The sequence below is a fragment of the Diadema antillarum genome, unplaced genomic scaffold (genome assembly GCF_040938485.1).
Source record: "Diadema antillarum isolate AM-2024a unplaced genomic scaffold, OU_Dant_1.0 scf00000076, whole genome shotgun sequence".
Taxonomy (NCBI): domain Eukaryota; kingdom Metazoa; phylum Echinodermata; class Echinoidea; order Diadematoida; family Diadematidae; genus Diadema; species Diadema antillarum.
In genome coordinates, this window is record NW_027270965.1 from 1,403,871 (window position 1) to 1,425,284 (window position 21,414).

General features: G+C 37.1%; 2 protein-coding genes across 2 annotated transcripts in view; one reads left to right on the top strand and one right to left on the bottom strand.

The window, feature by feature from the left end:
• Nucleotides 1–1,689: 1,689 nt before the first annotated feature.
• LOC139717547 (5'-nucleotidase domain-containing protein 1-like) overlaps nt 1,690–21,414 on the top strand; it is a 275,580-nt gene continuing 255,855 nt past the window's right edge. The window contains exons 1-3 of the mRNA XM_071629055.1: nt 1,690–1,902; nt 4,558–4,649; nt 11,877–12,058. Coding sequence (XP_071485156.1) covers nt 1,702–1,902; nt 4,558–4,649; nt 11,877–12,058 — 475 coding nt within the window. The 5' untranslated portion in view covers nt 1,690–1,701. The remainder of the gene's footprint in view (nt 1,903–4,557; nt 4,650–11,876; nt 12,059–21,414) is intronic.
• Nucleotides 16,031–19,136, bottom strand: LOC139717548 (uncharacterized). Its single transcript, XM_071629056.1, has 2 exons — nt 19,070–19,136; nt 16,031–18,441 (listed from the first exon to the last, which is right to left on the bottom strand). Exon 2 carries the CDS (start codon nt 18,412–18,414, stop codon nt 17,515–17,517), a length of 900 nt encoding a protein of 299 aa, XP_071485157.1. The 5' UTR covers nt 18,415–18,441; nt 19,070–19,136; the 3' UTR covers nt 16,031–17,514.

Here is a 21,414-nt window from a genome sequence, read left to right on the forward strand (position 1 = left end):
TTTGAAATCTTTGATGAGGATGGTAGAGGAGTCGGGTAAGCAATATGGACACGTACAAGTAGTGAAATAATAGCGGGAAGTCATCTATATACCATGCACCGTTTGAATGAATGACACCAGTGCCTTTTGCATAAAAGTTTAGATCGAACGTAGGTCAGAAGTCAAACATCAATCTTTTAATACTCAGTTCTGATCTGCTGATGCCTGACTTTTGCCTAATTGTTAAAAGATAATGTTTGATTTACATCTGTTTATGCACTGGTCCATGGAGAGCCCTGAATCATGGGCATAATGGGTTGATTTGAGGTTGAGGTATTATCAAGAGAAGCCCCATTCATCTTGAACAGACGCTAGGGCGACTGAAGAATAGGCCTCCATGAAAGGCAAATAGTGGAGTATAATAACATGCTAGTAAAACAAGTCCTGAAAGGCTTTTAAAATGATGAAAAGCGAGTAGACTGATTGGTAATGAATCTACTATCAATTACACTTAATACTATTAATTGGGAATTTTGAGACATGGGGAGCCAAACGATACAGTAACACTCTTGCTGTGCGGTTGCTATAAAGGTTACACTATGCGGTGTTAAAATTTTTAGTGATTGTTGAATAAAAAAAAGACACGAACGTTGTGCTTAATCATTTCGAATAGTAAAAGTGGGAGAAACACGTTCTCGATATTCTAATCATTGTTATCTGTTTCTTCGAAATGATACCTGGTCTCTTTTACAATGCTATTCTACACAATACAGCGGTGTGATAATCTATTTCTAGCGTGATCGCGATCGACTAATCAATCTTTAATTCAATTTCACTCGGTCTAAGAACAGCAATGGATCGTTATACAAAAAATTGATATTATTGATATGAGTAGTCCTTAGGACCCTATTTCCTCAACATCAACAATTCCCCGAAAAAAATATTTGTATGCTTTGATAACATATTATTCAAACTGCCTTGAACAAAAGTTTGCACTATCTGATTACAGCTTATATCAAGTTTAGTCTTTTCTGATGTATATATTCCTTTGAGTATTGAAGATCAAACATTGTTGTTTTGTTCCAGCGTTCCACGTCTTACAAGCTTGGCTTTCTATAGTGGAACACTGTTTTCCATCATCGTGATTATTTACTATTTTTGTTGCCATGGCAAAGTGCATTGTTTCTTTTTTTATGGCATCATTCGTGCATATAATTTATATTGTATTTGAAAAAAAAATCCTTTATCAGACGAGTGTAAGAAAAATGAAAAAAAAATTGTATCACTTTGGATTATGTCAACTTTTTCTTTTCTTTTTGATGATGGAAATAAATGCACAATTGAATTGAATTGAATTGAAACATATAAAATGGGACGACTGAAAATTTTGTTGTTGTTGTTGTTGTTTTTTCTGTAACACCTGTAGTACTGTGCCTTGATCAATATTTTCTTTGACACTGTCTTCGGGAGACTGATCTCCAAGGCACGTGCCTACAGTATGACAGACCGGGCACCATCCCATGTACTCGTACTAGTCCATGAACTGCCGGCTTCATAATAGGGGAAACCCCCACTCGCTTAATTCAACGTAGAGGGCGAAATGGATTGCAACCACATTACAAAAATACTACACGTACACACATGTGCATTGTGTTTACGCCACACGATCGCCGCGAAGAGACAGCAGAGTACTCCCGCGAAACCCAAAATACAAAAGCGTGAATGACTTATTGCAACATATTCAATTTCAAGCATTTTCGCCAAATCAGCTCTACAATTTACCGTTTCCGCGTTGATCTCGGAGGTCAGAAAATGTCTTCTCACGACTCCAAACCAAAGACGATCTCTCTGATGGACGTCGATGCCGTCGGTGTGGACTTGGATCACACACTGTGCAAATATAAGCTTGACCAAACATTCACGGTATGTTTAGGGCACGTTGCGTTGATAACAGACACCTGCACCGGTCGTGTAATACTAGTACTTGTACAATGTACTAGAGTTGTACAATACAGCTGCTGCCAGCTACTGACAGTAATTTACTGTACTGATGTGATAGCTGTATGCCTTTTAACACTTTGACACTTTAACGAGAAAATAAAGGTAGTGCAGTGTAAAACCTGTCAAAGCCTACAAAGCAGAACTTTGCATCCTAATACAGTAATAGTAAATGTGAGATGTATTTGTTTAGTCAGCAGTTTGACGGAATAAAAAGGAGAGCGGGTATGAAATGTAGCCCTCATAGTTACCGTATGCGCACAATTCCTAATGTCATGATGCACCTGAGTGTGCATCATTTGTATATTGTAAACTTATGACAAAATATCCTTGTATCCATTTGCTTTTAATACCTATTCGTCAAACAGCAGTCGGTCAGCTAGTTAGTATAGTACCAATAGTGGTACTGGTTTTATGAAAGTTTAGTATGCCAGTACTGCCGAGCAGCTGGCCAATTAGCCTGTCCAGACGCTGTTACTGCGCTATGCTACGTATCTACGTACAGCGACTGGGCTGTGTATAGTTACTGGCCAATACTGTGAGAGAGACCCCACTCATTAAATGACCCTAAAACATCTTGTATTGTATCAAATTACTATCAAACAATGTTTCCAGTTTGAAATATTCTGAGCTGTGAGGTACCAGTACTAAATTTACATTGATCGTACATTTTGCTGATGAGTACGATACGCAAATTATATTTCGCGAGTCTAAATTTTCGCGAATCGGGAATTCCTAAAGATTTCGCGAGTAGTTAAATTTGTGATCATGGAGTCCTGTACTGTACAGAAAATGTACATGCATAATTATGTCACATCCACATCGGGATCAGAGTCAGTATTTTTGCATGTTTTTAATTTCGGGAATAGCACCTGACTCGCAAAATTCGCGAAAATAAAAACCTCACAAAATATTCGGCGTATAGATCTACAGTACTTAGGATTAGTGTAGTGACACTGTGTAGGTGATAAAGAGATTGAAGCTATGGTTTGACACACAAATGGGTGTTTGTGGTTAATAATCCTTAATGCTAAAGTAAAGGCAACTCTGATTTTCCACTGGACCAAATTGCATCAAAATCACAGGAACAATGGTCAATATTTCAAATAACTCGAGTGAATTTGAATCAAATTAAACTTACAATCAGAAAGCATCAATATTGATGTTGACATCTGTGTTGCTAACAAAGTAACGGTAACTCACTCATAGTGAGCTGCAAATTCACGATCACTGTGTACACTGCCTGCATAATCTGAAACTGAAGTTAGCCATGGAATAATGGAATGTATCTTTCAAGTGGCCTTAATAATCTTGACTCAATACGGAACAATGTATTGGTTGTGGCTAGTGAAAAGATACAGGTCGGTTGAGATGTGTATGTGCATGTGGGAGTCTGTGTCTGTAGATCACTGTCTGTTTGTCTGTGTGTGGTCTTGTGTACAGTTGGAACTGTGCTTCCAAATGACTATTGCGCTTGCCATTCATCATTAATGATTTTGTACATTGTTTTTTTTTTTTAGCTCCTGATTACTTAAAAGATTTGTTAATGATTATTAAACGACTAACTTCAGTTTCAGATGGTACAAATAGTGTACGGTGTGTACACTGTGAGTGTGATTGCTCATGAAGTATGAGTTGTTTCTTAAACTATGCTTACATGAAAACAGAATGATTATGAAACTGCATTGTGCATGACACCCTAGCTCATATTTTTCATAATGAAAGTTTAAAGGAACAGTAAACATTTCTGTGACCTGTTACTGAAAGTGAACATTTTCTGGATGCCTTCTGAAGAGGCTTTTTCAGGTGCTCTTTAAAAGATCACCATGATAGTGAACTTTTGGGAAGTTCCCTTCTTATAATTTTCTGTTGGATATATTGTTTTGCTATGTCCATATCTTGAATTGTTGTAGAGTTCCCATTTAGAGAGGGCAGCACACAGAATTAACCAAAACTTCAAAAATTCATCATAACTTTAAACAGATTTTGACCATGTGAGTGACAAAACTCTTATGAAAAGGGCTTTCCGATTTGTGTCCGTCATAACAATCTGACAGTCCAGTTTAATCCAGATAAATCAAAGTTAGTTTACATCACAATTATTTCTAGTAATGCCTTTTAATTGGAAAATTTAGAATTTCCCATTACCTGTGAACAGCTCAACCTTCAGATTTTTTTTCCTTTTTTTTTTTTAAAGATATGGTGACCTGTTTGGGCCACTAAAATCTTTAAATTCATTCAATTTGATGGCCCCAAGATAAAAGATCAAACGTAATCTTTTGTTAATCATGGTTGCCCAATTTGACTAACAGAAGTACGGTAACCTTAAAAATGTACTGTAAAAGTGGATATTTTTGTGTGACGCTGGGCCCAGTTGGAAGAGCTTTGCGTGTTTTTAATTCTGCGGAATCGAGACAGTAAGTACGGGAACATTACGGCAAGCAAAAATATCCATGTAATTTTATTCTCACGCTAGTTTTTTGGTTGCGCGAAATGCACGAAAATTTCCACTTTTACAGTACTCTCCCTATTAATTCCTTCCTGCTTTTATGTGTTGACTTTTTTTTTGTCACATCTTAGCTTATCTACAAGAGCCTGGCAGAGTCAGTGGTGACCAGGAAGGGCTATAGCAAAGAATTGCTGGAGCCTTTCTACAAACATAGAGACTTTTGGTGAGTAATCAGTAGAATGTGTGTATCTGTATTTGTATGTGTTTCAGAGTAATGTGTGAAATGTATTTTGTGGCTTGGGAAAAGAGAGAATTAGGTTGTCTCAAAAGCTGAAGGTGATTAGGGAAAAGAATTTGTTTAAATACCTTGCTGTTTTTTTTTTTTTTTTGGGTCTATTTTGATTTCATATTGTCAGATGACTTATTGACCCTGATAGAATTCAGTCTTGAAGAGAGCTTTAACCCTAACATACCTGGGGGGCCATAATGGCCCCCCCTCGACGAATTCCGTGACCATTCCGGTGCGCAAAATTTTTCGCTGACCTTTTACTTTCAATTCTCGCGCAACTTTTAAGACCAAATTTGTCACACCCGGGCATACCGTTCCGAAGCCACGCCCCTTCAAAAAATTTTCGTCAACCCCAAAATTGCTCAAAAATGTGATTTTGTGTACAAAGTCAATACAAATTTTGTGTTTTTTCAATTAGTTCTATATAAAGATTCATATTTTTAATTCTAATGGCTGAAAACAATTTATTTTAGTATAATTATGCTTCAAAAAATGTGTATGACAAATTCTGCTGAAAAAAATAACAAAAACAAATGTTTGAAAAAACAGAGAAGTACATAAGAAAATGATAAAACAATAAAAAATTAGGAAATTAATTTTGATACTGAACTTTTTTACGCACAAATGTTTGGAATGTCACTAGGAATATTTACACCAAAAAATCAGCATTCCATAAGCTTCTTTAAGCCAATTACAGACAAAAATGAGTTTTTTTTGCATATATTTGCATAATTGATTGATTTAAAATAGAAAATGCAAATTTTTTGAAAATGTAACTTAACAGTCATGTAGATTACATCCGGCTTTATGTTCATGCAAAATTTTGCGTCGATTGTGCGATCAACGGCCGAGATCTGAAGGGAGGGCCATAATGCCCCCCCCCCCCCCCCCCCCCCCCCCCCCCCCCCCCCCCCCCCCCCCCCCCCCGAATTCAAGCTCGCTATTACAGCCCAGGTACAAGTGTAAGTTAGGGTAAAGCCGATCCCCTCATATAAAAAGATTACAAACACATACATACGCACACACACACACACACACACACACACACAGACAAACAACGAAACTACATGGATCAAAATGCCATGGATTGAGTCAATACCGAAGTTTTATATTTGTTTTCTGTGCAAATTCCTCATTGTATTGATGTATTCATCTATGGATATAATGAAACATTTAAGTTGTGAGTGCAATTCTATATCCCCAAAACAAATTTCTTTATAAGTTGCTGATTACTGTCAATAAGAATCTCGAGAACATGAACATGATATTTACAATGCAGAAGTTACAATCCAATAAAATCACAGTGTTCAGTTTACAGTACTGTAACATATAATGAGAATCAGATTGAGATACAGGCATGGATTAGTCAGCAGTAATCTGAAAATCTCTCAAAAGTGATCGCTGTGTTTGACTTTCACATTCCATGATTGTAATTCTAGTTTGTTTGCAGTTTTCACACACGGATGGCAAAGGTCTTCGGTTATCAGATGTCTGTGTGACATTTCTCCTCACTTTTGCAATTTTGATCTCATGTGATGTATGATTTTGATTTTTGCAAGGTGAATAATAAAGTCAGTTTTTTTTTTTTTTTTTTTTTTTTTAGTGACTCATCCATTTCTCATTCTAGACAAGAGTGTGAGAAAGTCCTCACCCACCTTTCAACATTTGGGGAATAGAGTCCCAAATCAAGACATACATTGTATTGCATTGCATGAAAACCAATGATTTACAACAATTTCAAGTAAAGCTATCATATTTATTTTATATTGGATCAGAGGCCTATTCTTGATATCAGGCCTTCACTTCTTTTAGATGATATGTCAGCATAGATTTTGAAGAATTCTGAATAGAAAGAATGAGATTGATAAGCATAACAATGAAAATTTGATCATGACCTGATAAGAATTAGGGAAATTATAGAATTTTGAAACATGCTAATTTTTGCAAAACAATACTTGAACAGTTCATATGAGCTGGAAAATAATATCACCTCACAAATTTAAAAGTGCTGAAATTTGATTGTACAGCTGCTTACTGTATGTAAAGTGTAAAACATACATGTGCACTATAATAATAATTAGTCTTATTTATTGGAATTTGAGACTGGGGTGTCATTTAAACAAAAAGAGTTATTAGCAACTTCAAATTTCAAGATTTTATGTAAAAAATATAATATTTGTGGCAAGTTGTAAGGCAATAACATCAGCTTATTCATTTGCATTTGACCATTCAAGAAGAGTTTTGGTAAAATTAGTAAAACCCTGCGATATGATAACTTCTCTGATTTTTTCTTCATTTTTTTTGTCTTGTCAAAAATTTATTCCTTCTTATCAGGCTAAGTTCACATCTTGAATTCCTCCTAAAACCAAGATCAGCATCATCAAATGCCATTCATTTTCCATGCAACCAGATCACAAGTGGCTACCATGTTTTCTGTCAATTTATCTTTGAATTGCATGTTTGCTTTCAAACAATGATCGAGCAAGGATGCTCAGTGGTATGGTCCATCCTTAGAATCATCGCAGGACCCTGCCCACCATTTCTCCCAGTCTGGTATAGCCCTTCTTCGGTATTTTCCCATCTGCTCAGCTTTCTCATCCTCCAGCAAGCGCTCCACCACCTGACACATCATGTCTGGACTCAAAAGTTGATCCTCTGTGATGCTCTCGGGGTAACCCTGCTTCCTCCACTCAAAGTAGGAGTTGTACAAGTCATCATCCTGGTCCATGAGGAGCAGATGTTGCACAAGGTCCTGCATGTTGTTGAATTCATCAACGTGGATGAAAGAGTGCTTCGGTAGCACAAGCAGGTAGTCGTCAATCGGTGGCCCATACACCACTGGAACCAAGTCGTTGCGGAACGCAATGTCCCACACCTGTGTGATGTAGTTGCGACACTTGCAGTCTTCCAGTGCCAGATAGAATTTGTGCTGCTGCAGTCTGGAGTTGCACCCAACAGAGTTTGGAAAGCAAGGCTCGGGGCCACAGTGACTGTAAATGCTAATGTCCATCAGCTGGCCAAGTTCCTCAATGAACTGTTTGCGGTTCCAGGTCGCATTCTGAGCATTTCCCTCCGTGCAATCCTTCTTAACCCATGCAGCTAACTTGCTCTTTCCTGTGGCCCAGTTCGTCTGCCAAGTCCCATTTCGCTCTTCGTGGACCTTTCCAAAATCCCCAAAGAGACTTCCCCTGTATCGTCGGTAAGACATTATGTAGTCATAGGAAGTGCTGTAGTATTTTCGTGGTGGTATTATGTTTCTTTGTGTGTGTACTGGACTTTTGGTTGAAAAGAAGATCCATTTTTGCCCACGTGACTTTCGCTTGTGCATCGCATCCCAGTCCCAGGGGGTAAGGTAGTGAAATAAGACTGCATCGCTCGTTGCCATGGTTATAAAACTAGTGTCCTCCACCTGCCTCAGACCACAGGAAAGACCAGGGCACTGAACTTCCTGTCTGCCATCAGCAGCCCAGTGGATGCTCTTCGTCCAAATTTGAACTTGCTTGTAGCACGGCTCACTCTGATCTTCTCTCATTTGGGATCCATGATCCTTCAGAGTCTCGCCACTTTCAACATTTTCAAAGAATTTATTGCTCTTCTCATACCTTTCCTTGTTTTTTGCCTGGTCTTTTGCAGTTGTGCTTGTGAGGTATGTTGAGAGCAAAAAGGCAAGGGAGTAGAAAAAGGCAGCTGCCAGCAAAAGGCTGTAAAAAAGGCGAAAGCCCCTGATGAAATTATTCGAACATCTTGGAGTGGAGCGCTTCATCCTGAAATGTTTTAAAATAACATGCTCTCCAAGGGGACCTGTGAGTGAGATTCGATAGAAGTACTGGATTCATGTCGTCTGTAGTGAAATAGGAGAAGGCTTTTTGAAACTTATATGTTTCCACACAGTGAATTATGAACAATTTTGTAATTGCAACTTAGACATAAATGACTATTGCTGTGATAATGTCATTGCATGTGTCCCATTACTTACCTATAGTGACCGCGCCATATAGCTAAAACTGCATCGTGCAAGCACAATCCACTTCAGTACAGTTACAGGCATTGCACATACGTACAGTACATTCTATGAGGGCATGTCGAAGAGCTCTACAGTATTCTGTGTGTTTTTCGTGTCCTATTTTTATGTTTAGGGCAAGGCCAAAATGTGTTTTTAGTTATACATGTAGAGCTCTACGGTTTTTAAAATTGCAGCCAAATTCAATGACCCACTTAGAATCTACGATAAAATGATATTGTTCCAATTGTAATTAGTACATGTATGTCCCTCATTTGCCTTTCTTTGAATTTTTGAAAGGTCATCATGTTGGAAATAACCTGTCTTTACGTTCTGACACTAAACTATTTATTGAAAACTGCTAAAATAGACTGAATTTTATACACCATTGAATGTCTCATTTGTTATGATATTGTGAAAATCTTCTTAATTGGCATTATTCATTTATATCCTTTGTAATTTAGGGGCCCGTTGCATAAAAGTTACTATTATGGTAACTTTGCCATCCAATGGTAACAACCATGGCCGCAACAATACTCAACAGCCAATCAAAATCAAGAATTCCATGGTAGTTGCCGTTGGATGACAAAGTTACCATAATTGTAACTTTTATGCAACGGGCCCCTGATTTGAGTCTTTTAACATCACCATCCCTTCATGAAATTCCAATGTCTTAGCTTGAAATTGGTAGCCAGTTCAATTTAATTGCTTAATGTTGAAAAATCAACTTTCATGGAAAAAATAGCTTTGACTCGCCCACAAGCACACTTTACTGCTCTATTAAGACCTGGGGATTTTCTAATATATCCCAGTGGGGCCAACCTTTTCACTCCATGGTATCCCCGTGCTACCAAGCTACTGTGGAGCCACAGGGTACTGTAAAAGAGGAATGTTTGCGTGCATATTGATTTCGCAAATTTTGCAAGCGCCAAGATTCGCGAGATCAAAATGAACGTGAAAGTTCTTGTCTACACTATGCATTGAATGCCAGTAGCAATTCGGGAAAATTTCATGCCCCAAAAAAGGCTGTCGGCTCCAATTCGCGAAAATTTCATTCCGCGAATATATATATCATGTTTTGCAGTACATCACACACCTTATCAGGGCAAATACCTCAGGGGAAGGGTCCTGGGTAATTGCCGTAGACCCATCACACACAATCCTAAACATTCTGTAAATTCTGTAAAGGGGGTCCAGGTGGGAAAGTTTCCAGTTAAAGGAGGCTGTCCTTTCAGGTTGGAGTCTTTGCTATTCAGATCTACTTCGTGTATGTTCACAAAGATCAGGGCTGATACTACAATTTGTAATTTCAATACAGAAAAATATGCAGGCATCAAAATGTAGTTTTTCATGATCACACCTACCATTTCAAGACAAACTGCTGACTTTGTTGCTGAGTCATATAAGGTGAATGGAGTTTCAACGTGCTGCTGTTTACTCTACTGCGATTCTCTTGCACCGGCACAATATACAAATTGTACGGTAGTCACTCCACTCTGAGCAATACTGGGGCCTGCACGTTACAAACATCACACATCATACAATCCATTCTTTTCTATTATAGTTCAAACTGTTCATTCCAACTCACTCCAGCATGCAATCAGAATTTTCTTTGGGAGATCTTTTTTTTGTTTGTCTTTCTTTGTTACTGCAGGTTTTCAGGGTCCAATGAGCATGAAAGAAAGGAATGTACCACTACCAGTATCAAAATATCCTCACTTTGTCTTTTTTTCATAATTCTGCACTTTGAGTAGGAGTAAGATTGTTTTTGTGAATTTGTCCAGAAAAAGATTAAGATTTTTTTCTTATTTGCTTTGCATTTCCCCTCATTTCATTTTGTCTGAAGGCCCCCCACACATAATGCAATGTGATAAACTTGTACAAATGTTATGTTTGTTCTGACTGATGTAATATATGTGTGGATCAAAATACATAATTCACTATGTCTCCTTGCAAGGCTTCTAATGGTCCTGTGTCTGTTCTATGACATCACCGTATCATTGACATCTTTTACACAGTTAGGAATAAGAAATGAAATTTAAACTAGATGCTGCTAGTATTTTCCACATGACTGTTGTTCTTTTTTTTTATAGAATCCTTCCCCCCAAAATGGTCACAGATATGGAAATCCTGCAGATCAAAAGTAGTAGAGCTATAGTACAAAACTATCATAAAAGGTTGTTGTTAAAGTGTCACTACCCCTTCCCCCCCCCAAAAAAAAAAAAAAAAATCCCACAGACTATTATTTTTCGGATATTTTAAGTTGTTTTCCATAATCCTCTAACTTTGAAGTTGATTATTAGACATATATGCCTATCTTTATTTCTATTTAAATGTTAAAGCAAGCAGACCAGCCCCTGTAAACACTCTTTAGGACAGTGGTCTTGAAGATTGAAATACAATTTGTGATTTTAATGTGATGTATTGGGTCAAATGAAATTCTGTGTTATAGTCATAAAGACATGCTTGAATAAAATGAAAGTCTCTTGTTTTCTAAACATTCCTATACCATTATAAATGCCATAAGGAATTTTATGATATCAAATTCTTACAATAATTTGTGTAAAAGTTTTCAGCCGAATCACCTTCATAATTTGCAATTTTTATCAGTTTTGAAATCTATGATTCCCCCAGAGTATCATGGTGCCAATTCACATAAAAGAGATCAATCCTTAATTTGCTTTCTTTGAACAAATCATATTGATCTTGATTTTTGAGTGTATTTTGAAATTGAGTTTTAAAACCTGGTACTGTTTTTTAGTAATCACCATGAAAAAGATAATTTGATGGCCAGGGGAATCTGTATAAATTCTCCTGATTTTGTTTTCTTCTATACCCATATCATATTGAAATTATAACAAAGATGACCTTATCTTCACTTCTTAAAAAAATGTTCATAAAGTTAGGTCTTTTTGTAGAGTAGTCAATCAAACCTTGGTATTACACTCCAGACCTATAAACTCCTATGCCATGCATGAGAGCTTATGCCTTTCATGAAGTATTGGCGAGGAAGAGGAAAATAAATGATCCTTTGCAAATCTCATTATTCCTCCATCACAGTTACATTTTACCTCTGATCCAATATTGAATTTTACTATGTGTACACAGAGATCAAATTATTCTCTTTCATGTTTTTCCCCTCATACTCCTATGTATAACAGCACAAAAGGTCTTGTGTTTGATGCCAAGAAGGGCAACTTCCTGAAACTGTCAAGAGAGGGCGACATTCTTCGGGCCAGCCATGGGACTGAGCCAATGACAGCAGAGGAGATCAGCAAGATTTATGGAAGTGCGGCAAAGTGGGAGGATTTTGATTTCCTGAAGGATACTCTCAAGCAATCAGGTCAGATTTTTTACTCCAAAGTTGGCAACATTTTTTCTTAAAATTTTGACGTCTGATGTGTTAGTATTTGATGGGTTAATTTTGCCCTCTATTGGTGTTTTGACTGTGAATTTTTGTGATTATTGATTTGTCCTTGTGTGTGTGATTTCACTGGTCGAACTGAATGTTGGATGTATGCATGATGCATTCCTTACGGTGTTCTTTTCTGCTAATTTCAATATCATTTGACACAGTCGCATCTGTTGTCTCTTTATTTTTGTTCCTTTTTTCATTCATAATCTCCTTTTTTCTGCATTTTTGTTGTGAGAAGAATGTGATCGTCTATTTTTCTATGACCCATACACTGTAGTTTAAACATGAAAAAAAAACATTTTTTTTTTTTCATTTGAAGGACAAGTTCACCTTCATAAACATAAGGATTGAGAGAATGTAGCAATATTAGTAGAACACATCATTGAAAGTTTGAGGAAAATCGGACAATCCGTTCAAAAGTTATGAATTTTTGAAGTTTTTGTGCAGTAACCGCTGGATGAGAAGACTACTGCAGTGTGTGAAAAAACTTAGATGTCACATGCGTACAACAATATAAGGAAAATATAAAGAGAATTTCACAAAATGTCATCTTATGAAAAAAGTACACATTCCCCCGACTCGTTACCGACAAATGTTATGGGTAATATTATTCCCCCTGCCTTTAGAAAGAGGCAAGTCAAGTGCTCTTTTATTATGCGAAAAAAGTGAAAATATGTTGAATTTTCTTTATATTTTCTTTATACTGTTGTACGCATATGACTCACAAGCTGTAGTAGTCTCCTCAGCCAGCGGTTCCAACACAAAAATTTTAAAAATTCATAACTTTTGCATCGATTGTCCAATTTTCCTCAAACTTTCACTGATGTGTTCTACTAATATTGTTGCATTCTCTCAATCCTTATGTTTATGAAGGTGAACTTGTCCTTTAATAACACTGGCAATAAAACACCATTTCATGTAAATGTGTGCTTTCATTCTCGTGTTCTTCTGCCATACTGCTGTGTGATGCGATACAAAGGGAGGTCGTAACCTCAGAGATCAATGTCCAAGTTGCTGATCCAGTCAAGGGCAGCATCACTTGGCTTAGCAAGACCTGTAAGCCCTGGAAACTTTCAACGGTGGCAGTCCTCCACAATGTGATACAGGGTTTTAATAATCGGTATGGTCGCAGTCGCACACCAAACTGTCCAGGAATACAATAAAATCTCAGTACAATGACTGCCCGTACAGTTAAATTACTGACTATAGGAACGCCAAACCTCATCCTCATTTTTTTTTCTTCATAAAAAGTATCTTTCACAATCAGAGACATAGACCAGCACACAATGAGCAAGATTTGTCAAACTTAACTTTCCTTGCTTTGGTATCAGTATTAGCCATTTGCTGTGGAAACTCTGTTTTACACTTTTGCTGACATTTATTGGTTTGTTGTTGTTGTTGTTGTTGTTGTTTTGACATGCCAGCAATATTATTAAAAAGTGTATAATCCTTTATAGCTAGGTGGATTTTGAGGTAAATTTTGTGTTGGATCTGTTGTGGTAAAAGTTACAGGTGATTTATAGTTTGTTGGTGATCCAGATCATGAACAGGATCCGCAACACACTTGTAGTACAACAACAGCAACAACAACAACAACAACAGCAGCAGCAGCAACAACAAGAACAACAACAGCAATAACAACAGCAGCAGCAACAACAACAACAATAGCAGCAGCAGCAAAAACAACAAAGAGATAGGTGCACAGTTTATTATAGAGTGTTGTAATGTGACTGTGTGGTCTTGGTGGGGGTTTGTGCTCTTCAAGTAACTTTTAGTGTTAGTTCTTTAGTAAGAACACTGCTAAAACAGTTGTAAATCGGTAATCTGAGAACTGTAAAAACAGTGTTGTATGTCACGAAAATCACACCCATTGCAATAATCTTATATATCCAGTACAAAATGTTATAAGAAGTAACAGATGTTTTAACCAAGGAGGATGCTCTTTTTTGAGAAACACTCCTTGCCTTAACTATGCTTGTTTTAACAAGCGCTGTTTGGATGACTGCGTCTGTACACTAAAGTATGTTTTGGATGTTTTGGGGTATTGTTTTTGCATGTGTGAGGGAATTTACTATAGTTTGAGCCACAACCAAATATTGAACCATGATGGCTTACAGGCGGATATACTGTGCCACACAGGCGATGGCAAGAAACTGATGTACTTGAACTTACTGCAAGGCATGCTGATACTGGGTTATGATTGACTCACTTGAAGTGTCTAATCTATGTTGAAGTTAATTACAGTCTGGGGAATGAATATGGTTGACATTGATTCTTGCCTGTTTCATCTATTTTAACCTGTTCCATACGGGAACCTGGTAGCCTGTACATTAAGTCTATGGACATTTGAGAATTCAGTATTGAACGAGTTAAAAACACAACATGCCTTGTTGTTGACATGAATTTTATCTGCACACCATTACCTAACTTTGAATCAAAGTACCTTCAAATTCATGCAGATTTTTTTTTTTCAATTTATTTCCCCATATGACACAACACATACTACTGTCACACAAACTTTTTGACACCACTTTGTCTTATCAAATCTCAACAGCTACTAGCTCACTCCAATAAAATACAGACGCACTAACAAGGATATTGTTTTGATAGTGCATTTTCACTCATTGACTGATATGTGAAATAGATAATGGAAATGAACCCCTTTGCTATGGAAATGCCCTTTATTATTATCATCATTGAAATCATTTATTGACTTTCAGACCTAAATCTTGTGGAGATCATCAGGTCAAATATGGGGATAAATTATAGATTTTTTTTTTCACAATGCCACAGAATTACTGCAAGACATGCATTTGACATAATGTATTCAAATGTATAAAGTGCTGTGTGAAGTGGCTTGACCGTATGTACACTGGTCAATTGTGTACATTATGGACTACATAGCCCTATCAGTGGACTTTGAGATATCAACAGTACTGTACTGTATGGCAAATGTTTTGACACCCCTTCTTTGATAAACAAAAATTGTTGAAACTATAGGCATGTCATCAGTGAAAACCTTTGATCCCAATGCAATTCAGCCTCTTTTTGATGTGAAATTAGATTCAAGTTTCAATAGGAGGCATGGAATCTTGTCAAAAAGTCAGTTTCTCCTCTAGCTCTTCATCATGTAAGTCTTCAGGTTTAACATTGAAATGAGGAAGGAGATGGTACACTAATTTGTATTGTATTCAATCATCAAGTTATTTGACTCTGGACTCTCTTGCTGTGTGTATCATTCATTGGAAGGAGTTGAAGTAATCAGATTAAAAGGTTACAGTAGCTTTGATTACAAGCTGTGGGTCCTTATGAAAGAAGTTTGTTTGATTATTGGCAGAATCTCTTATTGGCACTGGAGACATCTAGGTTAATTCTTGATTCTTGTAGTATGTGCTGACATAGAGGGCAGTATTGATGCCTTTCAACTGGTAGGGTTCATTCTGAATTGCCTTAAATTGATGTAATGTATAGAGTTTTGATTGACGGGGATGTATTGGTACTGTCATGGCATAGAAACAAACTGTAATTGTAATGACTGCCTGCAAAGGACAGTGATAAAAGACATATATATAAGATCTACTGGGGAACTACAACAAGGCCCTTGAACAGAAATTAAGATCACTCAAAAGTTATACTGCTGATCATAATTTTGTATATTTATTTACAGTTTATTTGCTTGCAAGTATCATTATTTTTTTTTTGCCTTACATGGTCTCTTCAATATTCATCTCTGGAAGAGTTTTGGAGTTGGTGCAGCATTATTCAATTGGACACCACACGTCCATATTCCAGGAAATAGTGACATTTTATTAGGGGATTGGAACAGACATGAAAAAATGACATGTCCAATCAACAGTGCATTATTAGAAAATCAGTCAAAAACTGTGCAGTCTTCTTCATCATGTCTAATCATGTGGACATGTGTCTTCTCTCCCCGAGACCAAGTTGTTTCCTTTTTTAGCCTTGCTTCAGAAATTAATCTTGCTGATAGTTTCAATTATAATGGTCCCCAAGGTACTAAGGAAAAGCCCCTCAGCTATTATATGGATTCCCAGAACTCTCTTTCTACAACATTCAACTTCTACGTATGACCCTTTCCAGTCATAAACTTGGTCATGGCTGAAGACCCTAACGTTTTTGTCCAGTGAACCTTGTGAAAAATATGATTTGAGAGTGCATTGTTTTATAATTGCATCATACACATGAGCTATGTAATAGTTGGTCTAAATGCCATGTGACTGCTATAATACCTCGGAGAGCAGAACTCAGGTGTTTTTTTCCTCCTAATAAGAGCTATGGGTTTATCATAATAATTGAACCCACTGCTTGTGAATGTGGGAGCCAGGATTGTAACACCATGCAAGCTGTAGCCCAGCAGTTAAATCAAGAATATATGATAGGAAATGGAGTTTCAGTGTCCTTTCGAAAGTACAGAAAAGGTGAACATTATCTTCAAATCTTTTGCATAAGTAGAGAAGAAATATGAATGTTGCTTTGTAATGCTCCAGAACATATAAAAATATACAGACATTACTACAAGTGTATCACCCTCAAAGGGAGAAATTGTATATTTGTGATTTCCTTCAAAACATATTATTTGAAGGCAGAAGCTACAAATACTTACAAGTGCAAACTTTCTGTATTCTTTGGACAAAGGTTTGTACTTCATACTATTACTCCCATCACCTTATAACATCCTATAAAAAAATCATAAATTTTACATTAAGGTGATATTTAAAACACATGTCAGTTCATTGTATTATGAATGGATATGTGACAAACACTCCAAATAGTGCTACATACCTCTATGACAGGAATTTATTCAAGCACCTGAATAGAGTGTGAAAGATAACCTTTCTCTGTGAATTCTCCTAGATATTCCTTAAAAAGTAGTCTTGTTTTGTTTCTCTTGTGAAAGAGCTTTTAACATAAATTGACCAGCTGTTGGTACCAGTCCCTCCAAGAAAAACCTGTAACCCCTTTATTTATTTTTTTTTCTAACTGACGAGTTCTATATGACATTGATCTTGTTTTGAACACAAAGCAAGCTTTTACAACAAAAGAATGTATAGTAACTGTACATATTATTACATATCAACACAAACGCATGGTGGACCTGTTCATTATCTTATTTTGAATTTGTAGAGAAATGTAACAATCAAATTGTAATACTAACCATTTAAACTGTGATGTATCAGATGCATTTTTACAGAGGAACATACTACAAAATATTTCATTTGCTTCCAAGTGAATACTTATAGATGACAAGAGATACATAAAGAGGCAGTAGTTGTGCATTATGGAAATCATGCTACGCAGTGCACGGTGAAACAGGCAATACATGTGTGTGAATGATATTCATCTGTACAATATGGAACCTGGAATTACAGTTCATGGAACTCTCCTCGTGTGTCAATAGTTTTCTTCTTTGCAGTACGGTTATATATTTTTAAGTGATAGATCAAAGCCAGAGGGTACAGAACAACAGCTACGACAAGGAGAGCACATGCATTCCCAAGGGATGCCCTGTACTTTTCTATCCACTCTTCTTTATCACTGTCAGTAGGTGTTGTAGTTGTGTTAACCACATAGTACTTTGTACTTGTATCATTTGCTGGAGCTTCCTGTGTACCAGGTTTCCCAGTTGTCGGGAAATGGGCAAATGTATTACACTCTGCTCGAGGGACAATGAATAGCCTGTTGCCTGTGCAGCAGCTGATGGCTTTATCAGGGTCAAACGTGAAGACAGCCTCCAGGATTTGCCCGCTGCTATTGTTCCTGCCGACAGGAATGAGCTTCTGGTCATCCTGGAAGCAGGTTATCTCTCCTGCAGGATAACCTGTTGTTGCCCAGCAGGTCACAGATCTTGACACATTGCACCTCAAGGCTGAGGGTGGGTAGAACACCACTACGTCAATGGATTCTTGCACAAGAGCAAATTCTGAGGCCGCTCCTCTCAGGAGATAGGTACCCCTGTCCTCCTCCTGCACTGAAGCAATGACAAGCACAATGCTGGTGGTGGCACCATCACTCCTAACATCAAGGTTGAACCGCCCGAGTTGACTTGCTGACAGGGTTGACTCTACAGCGATGTCATTGTCGAATATCATCCTTTCATTCAGGAGTAACTGGAAAGGATACCCATCTGCGAGGGTCGCGTCGAAATTCAGACTCACATCAGTGTCTGCATAGGCCTCCAGTGTCTGAGCACCTAGGGCGGGGGAATTCCCACAAAGGAAAAAAGCCAAGACAACCAGCAGGGGCAGCTTCATCATGATCTTCATTGTCCAAAGTCTGATGCTTGCAGAGTCCTGTAGGGAACATTTTAATGCAGAAGTAGTGATAGTTGAAATTATGAAGAAACCAAGAATATCTAGTAGATCAGGCTAGCCTTTCATTGTCAGCAAGATGATTCTTTATGAGAGCCCTGCCATTATCATTCAAGGCCAAAGGTCAAGTTCATAGATCAAGATGGACTTGGGTGGGGAAAACATTTTGTCATAGGACGCTCTAACAAAGCAGGAGTTAAACCAAGTTTTCCTGTTCAGAAAATCCTCATAGTTCTATAGTATTATCGATCATGCCCTACATGGCAGTTACAGTCTCACAGGCTTCAAAGTCATGAATCACTTAGAGCCCTTTGTAACAAACCATTTTGAAGATTAAACAAAAATAATTCGCAACTTGTTTGATTTTACGACAAGTGCTAACTGTCAACAGGTACATAAAACAAGCAATACAGCTCCCTGCTTGCTTTAACATCGATATTGCACTATTAAAGTAAGTAGATTTTCTTCAGTCAGATCAAAACAAACACTTTATTTTGCTGAAAATATATGCAAGTGCATTGAACCTCTATCATGATACAAGAGAATTGGATATTAAGCAAAATTAAGATTAATCTAAACACACAACTTATTGAGAAAGTTTTAAACTTACCTTTGGAAACAGTACTTCCCTTTTAATCCTGCAAACTTCTTGTGCACGCACAGGATAGTTGACTGACTTTGAGGGGTATGACTCTTCAAGTTTGCATACTGTAGGAGTTTGTGTACACTGATTCGAAGATTATACCACGGATGAACTTTGCCTTGTAGTTTGAGAAAAAAAAAACCTGAATAATTTCAGAGCTATGTGTTTGAATTACCCTTTTTTTGAGAGAGAGTTCAGGAACTATGCAAACTTGAAGAGGTGATCAAAGGTTTGCATTGTTCTGAGATGGTGGGATAGCCAAACATTATATCTGTATCATGAAACATAACCTCAGACTTGCTAGCCAGCCTCTTAGCACAAAGCTCCAACTAGGCATTTTTTACTTGAACTGTAATAGAGAGATGTACCTGACTTTTTGAGATAAGGAATTATAGATATTTGGGCAATTCAAAACATGCTTTTTTCTTTTCTTGTCAGTGTGTAAAGTAAACAGGTCATCTAGATATCGTTATGGCTGTTACTCTTTATTGTCTTTATTTTGTGATTTGCTGGAAATTAACAAAGTGGACAATTTGGGAATTAACATACACTTTATAGATGCATTTTCAGGTAGGTTATGTCCCACTTAGAGACATCACAGTAAATTTCAGAAAAGAAGGGCATTTGCATTGGTACTGCAGACCCTGATTTCTCTCAATGTCCTAAACTTTTTATTATAAATTTCCAGGTAGCTACCAAAAGGAGGAAGCAACTACCAAAATCAGAGACCCACCACCAATGTACCCTTTTCTAAAAAGTCAGTCAGTGTTTCAGTTTTGCTATTGTTGATGGGAATATATTATATTATATTCATGGGTAAGTTTCCCTATGAAAGATTCAGCTCTTTGTGTGACCACTTTCACATGGTCTGTAGTTCGCCAACATATTCTGCTCAAAATGACAACCATGCACGGACTGATCGATACATCTCAAAATATCACAGTGTATTAAAACATCAGTAACTTCAGCGTAAGGTTTCCAACCAAGGAGAGCCTTCAAATATCTCTATAACTTTGCTGTGAAAACGGTAGATGGCTTTGATATCTAGAATGATTTTAAAAGTGCTCTTGCATCATGGTCTCAGAATAATGTGACACACGGGAAGATTATTACACCATGGCACACAAAGTGTTTTGAGTGAGATGAGAGTTGTTTTCTCATGTGCTGTAGCATGCATCCATGTTGTATATTCTGATAGACAAACAGACTTTCAAACCTAGTAGATAGCAGACAGAAAAACAGAGCAATATGGGAGGAGAGATGGGACGGACCAACAGACAAACAGAGAGAGATGGACACAGAAAAAAAGAGATCCCAAGTTTAATTCATATCATCACTTCAACCACTCAATCAAGGGTATCAAATATCAAGCTTTGCTGCCCTCTCTTGTCTGATTGTAATCTCTGTGCCTCTGCCTGTGAGGGAATGAGCTTTAGGAATTATCATTATTAGTTTTGTTATCATTATCATCATGCTTTTTTGTTCTTGCTCATTTTAATCAGAAACAACCAAGGCCTTGTGATCATGATTCAAAACAAAACTAAGCTGATTCACTAAACTTTCTGTGGATTTTCTTGGTAATGTAGGCAAGGTATGCTGAATTTAAATACAAAATGATACTTTCAGCGGTAACGTCATTAAAAAACTGTTCAGTGAAACTATGATTTTATAAAAGAAAACTTAAAGCTAACTATTTATGGTGACATTTCTGTACACTAAATAATGGTCATAAGATCTGGAAAATTAGTGTTGAATAATGGAGGTCACTATACTTTGGACATTTCCAGCCATACAAGTACATTAATATGTTTATTATTAGGTAATTATTTTGATTGGTAATTCAATGAAAATTCCATTGAAGGGATGTAATTCAATAGAGAGTTATTTGCTCATGAACAATTGTTAATGTCCTCTGAATGTCATCAAATTTTAAGGAAGGGCTATTTTTTAAAGTATGTTCCTAATAAAAGGTGGTACCCACTTTTTTATGAGAACCACTTTGCTTTACTTTGTTTTTGGGCATCTCAGACATCTCAGAACCAATTTTCATCCAATAAACTTTGATTTCCTTGCAGAAATATGCTCTTTGATATTTTGTAAGTGATTTCTCATTGTCTCACAGAGAGTTAAAATCCGAATCAGGCACTTCAACTAAAACTTCTGTAGGTGCCTACCATCCCTTTAATTGTACAGTGTTCATTGTACAAGTAATGATTATACTGTCTATCTGGCATCCCCTGTTGTGATGTTCTGTGACTTAATATTTGCACAGTAATTGATGAGATGAATGTGTAATAAATGAAATGATTCAT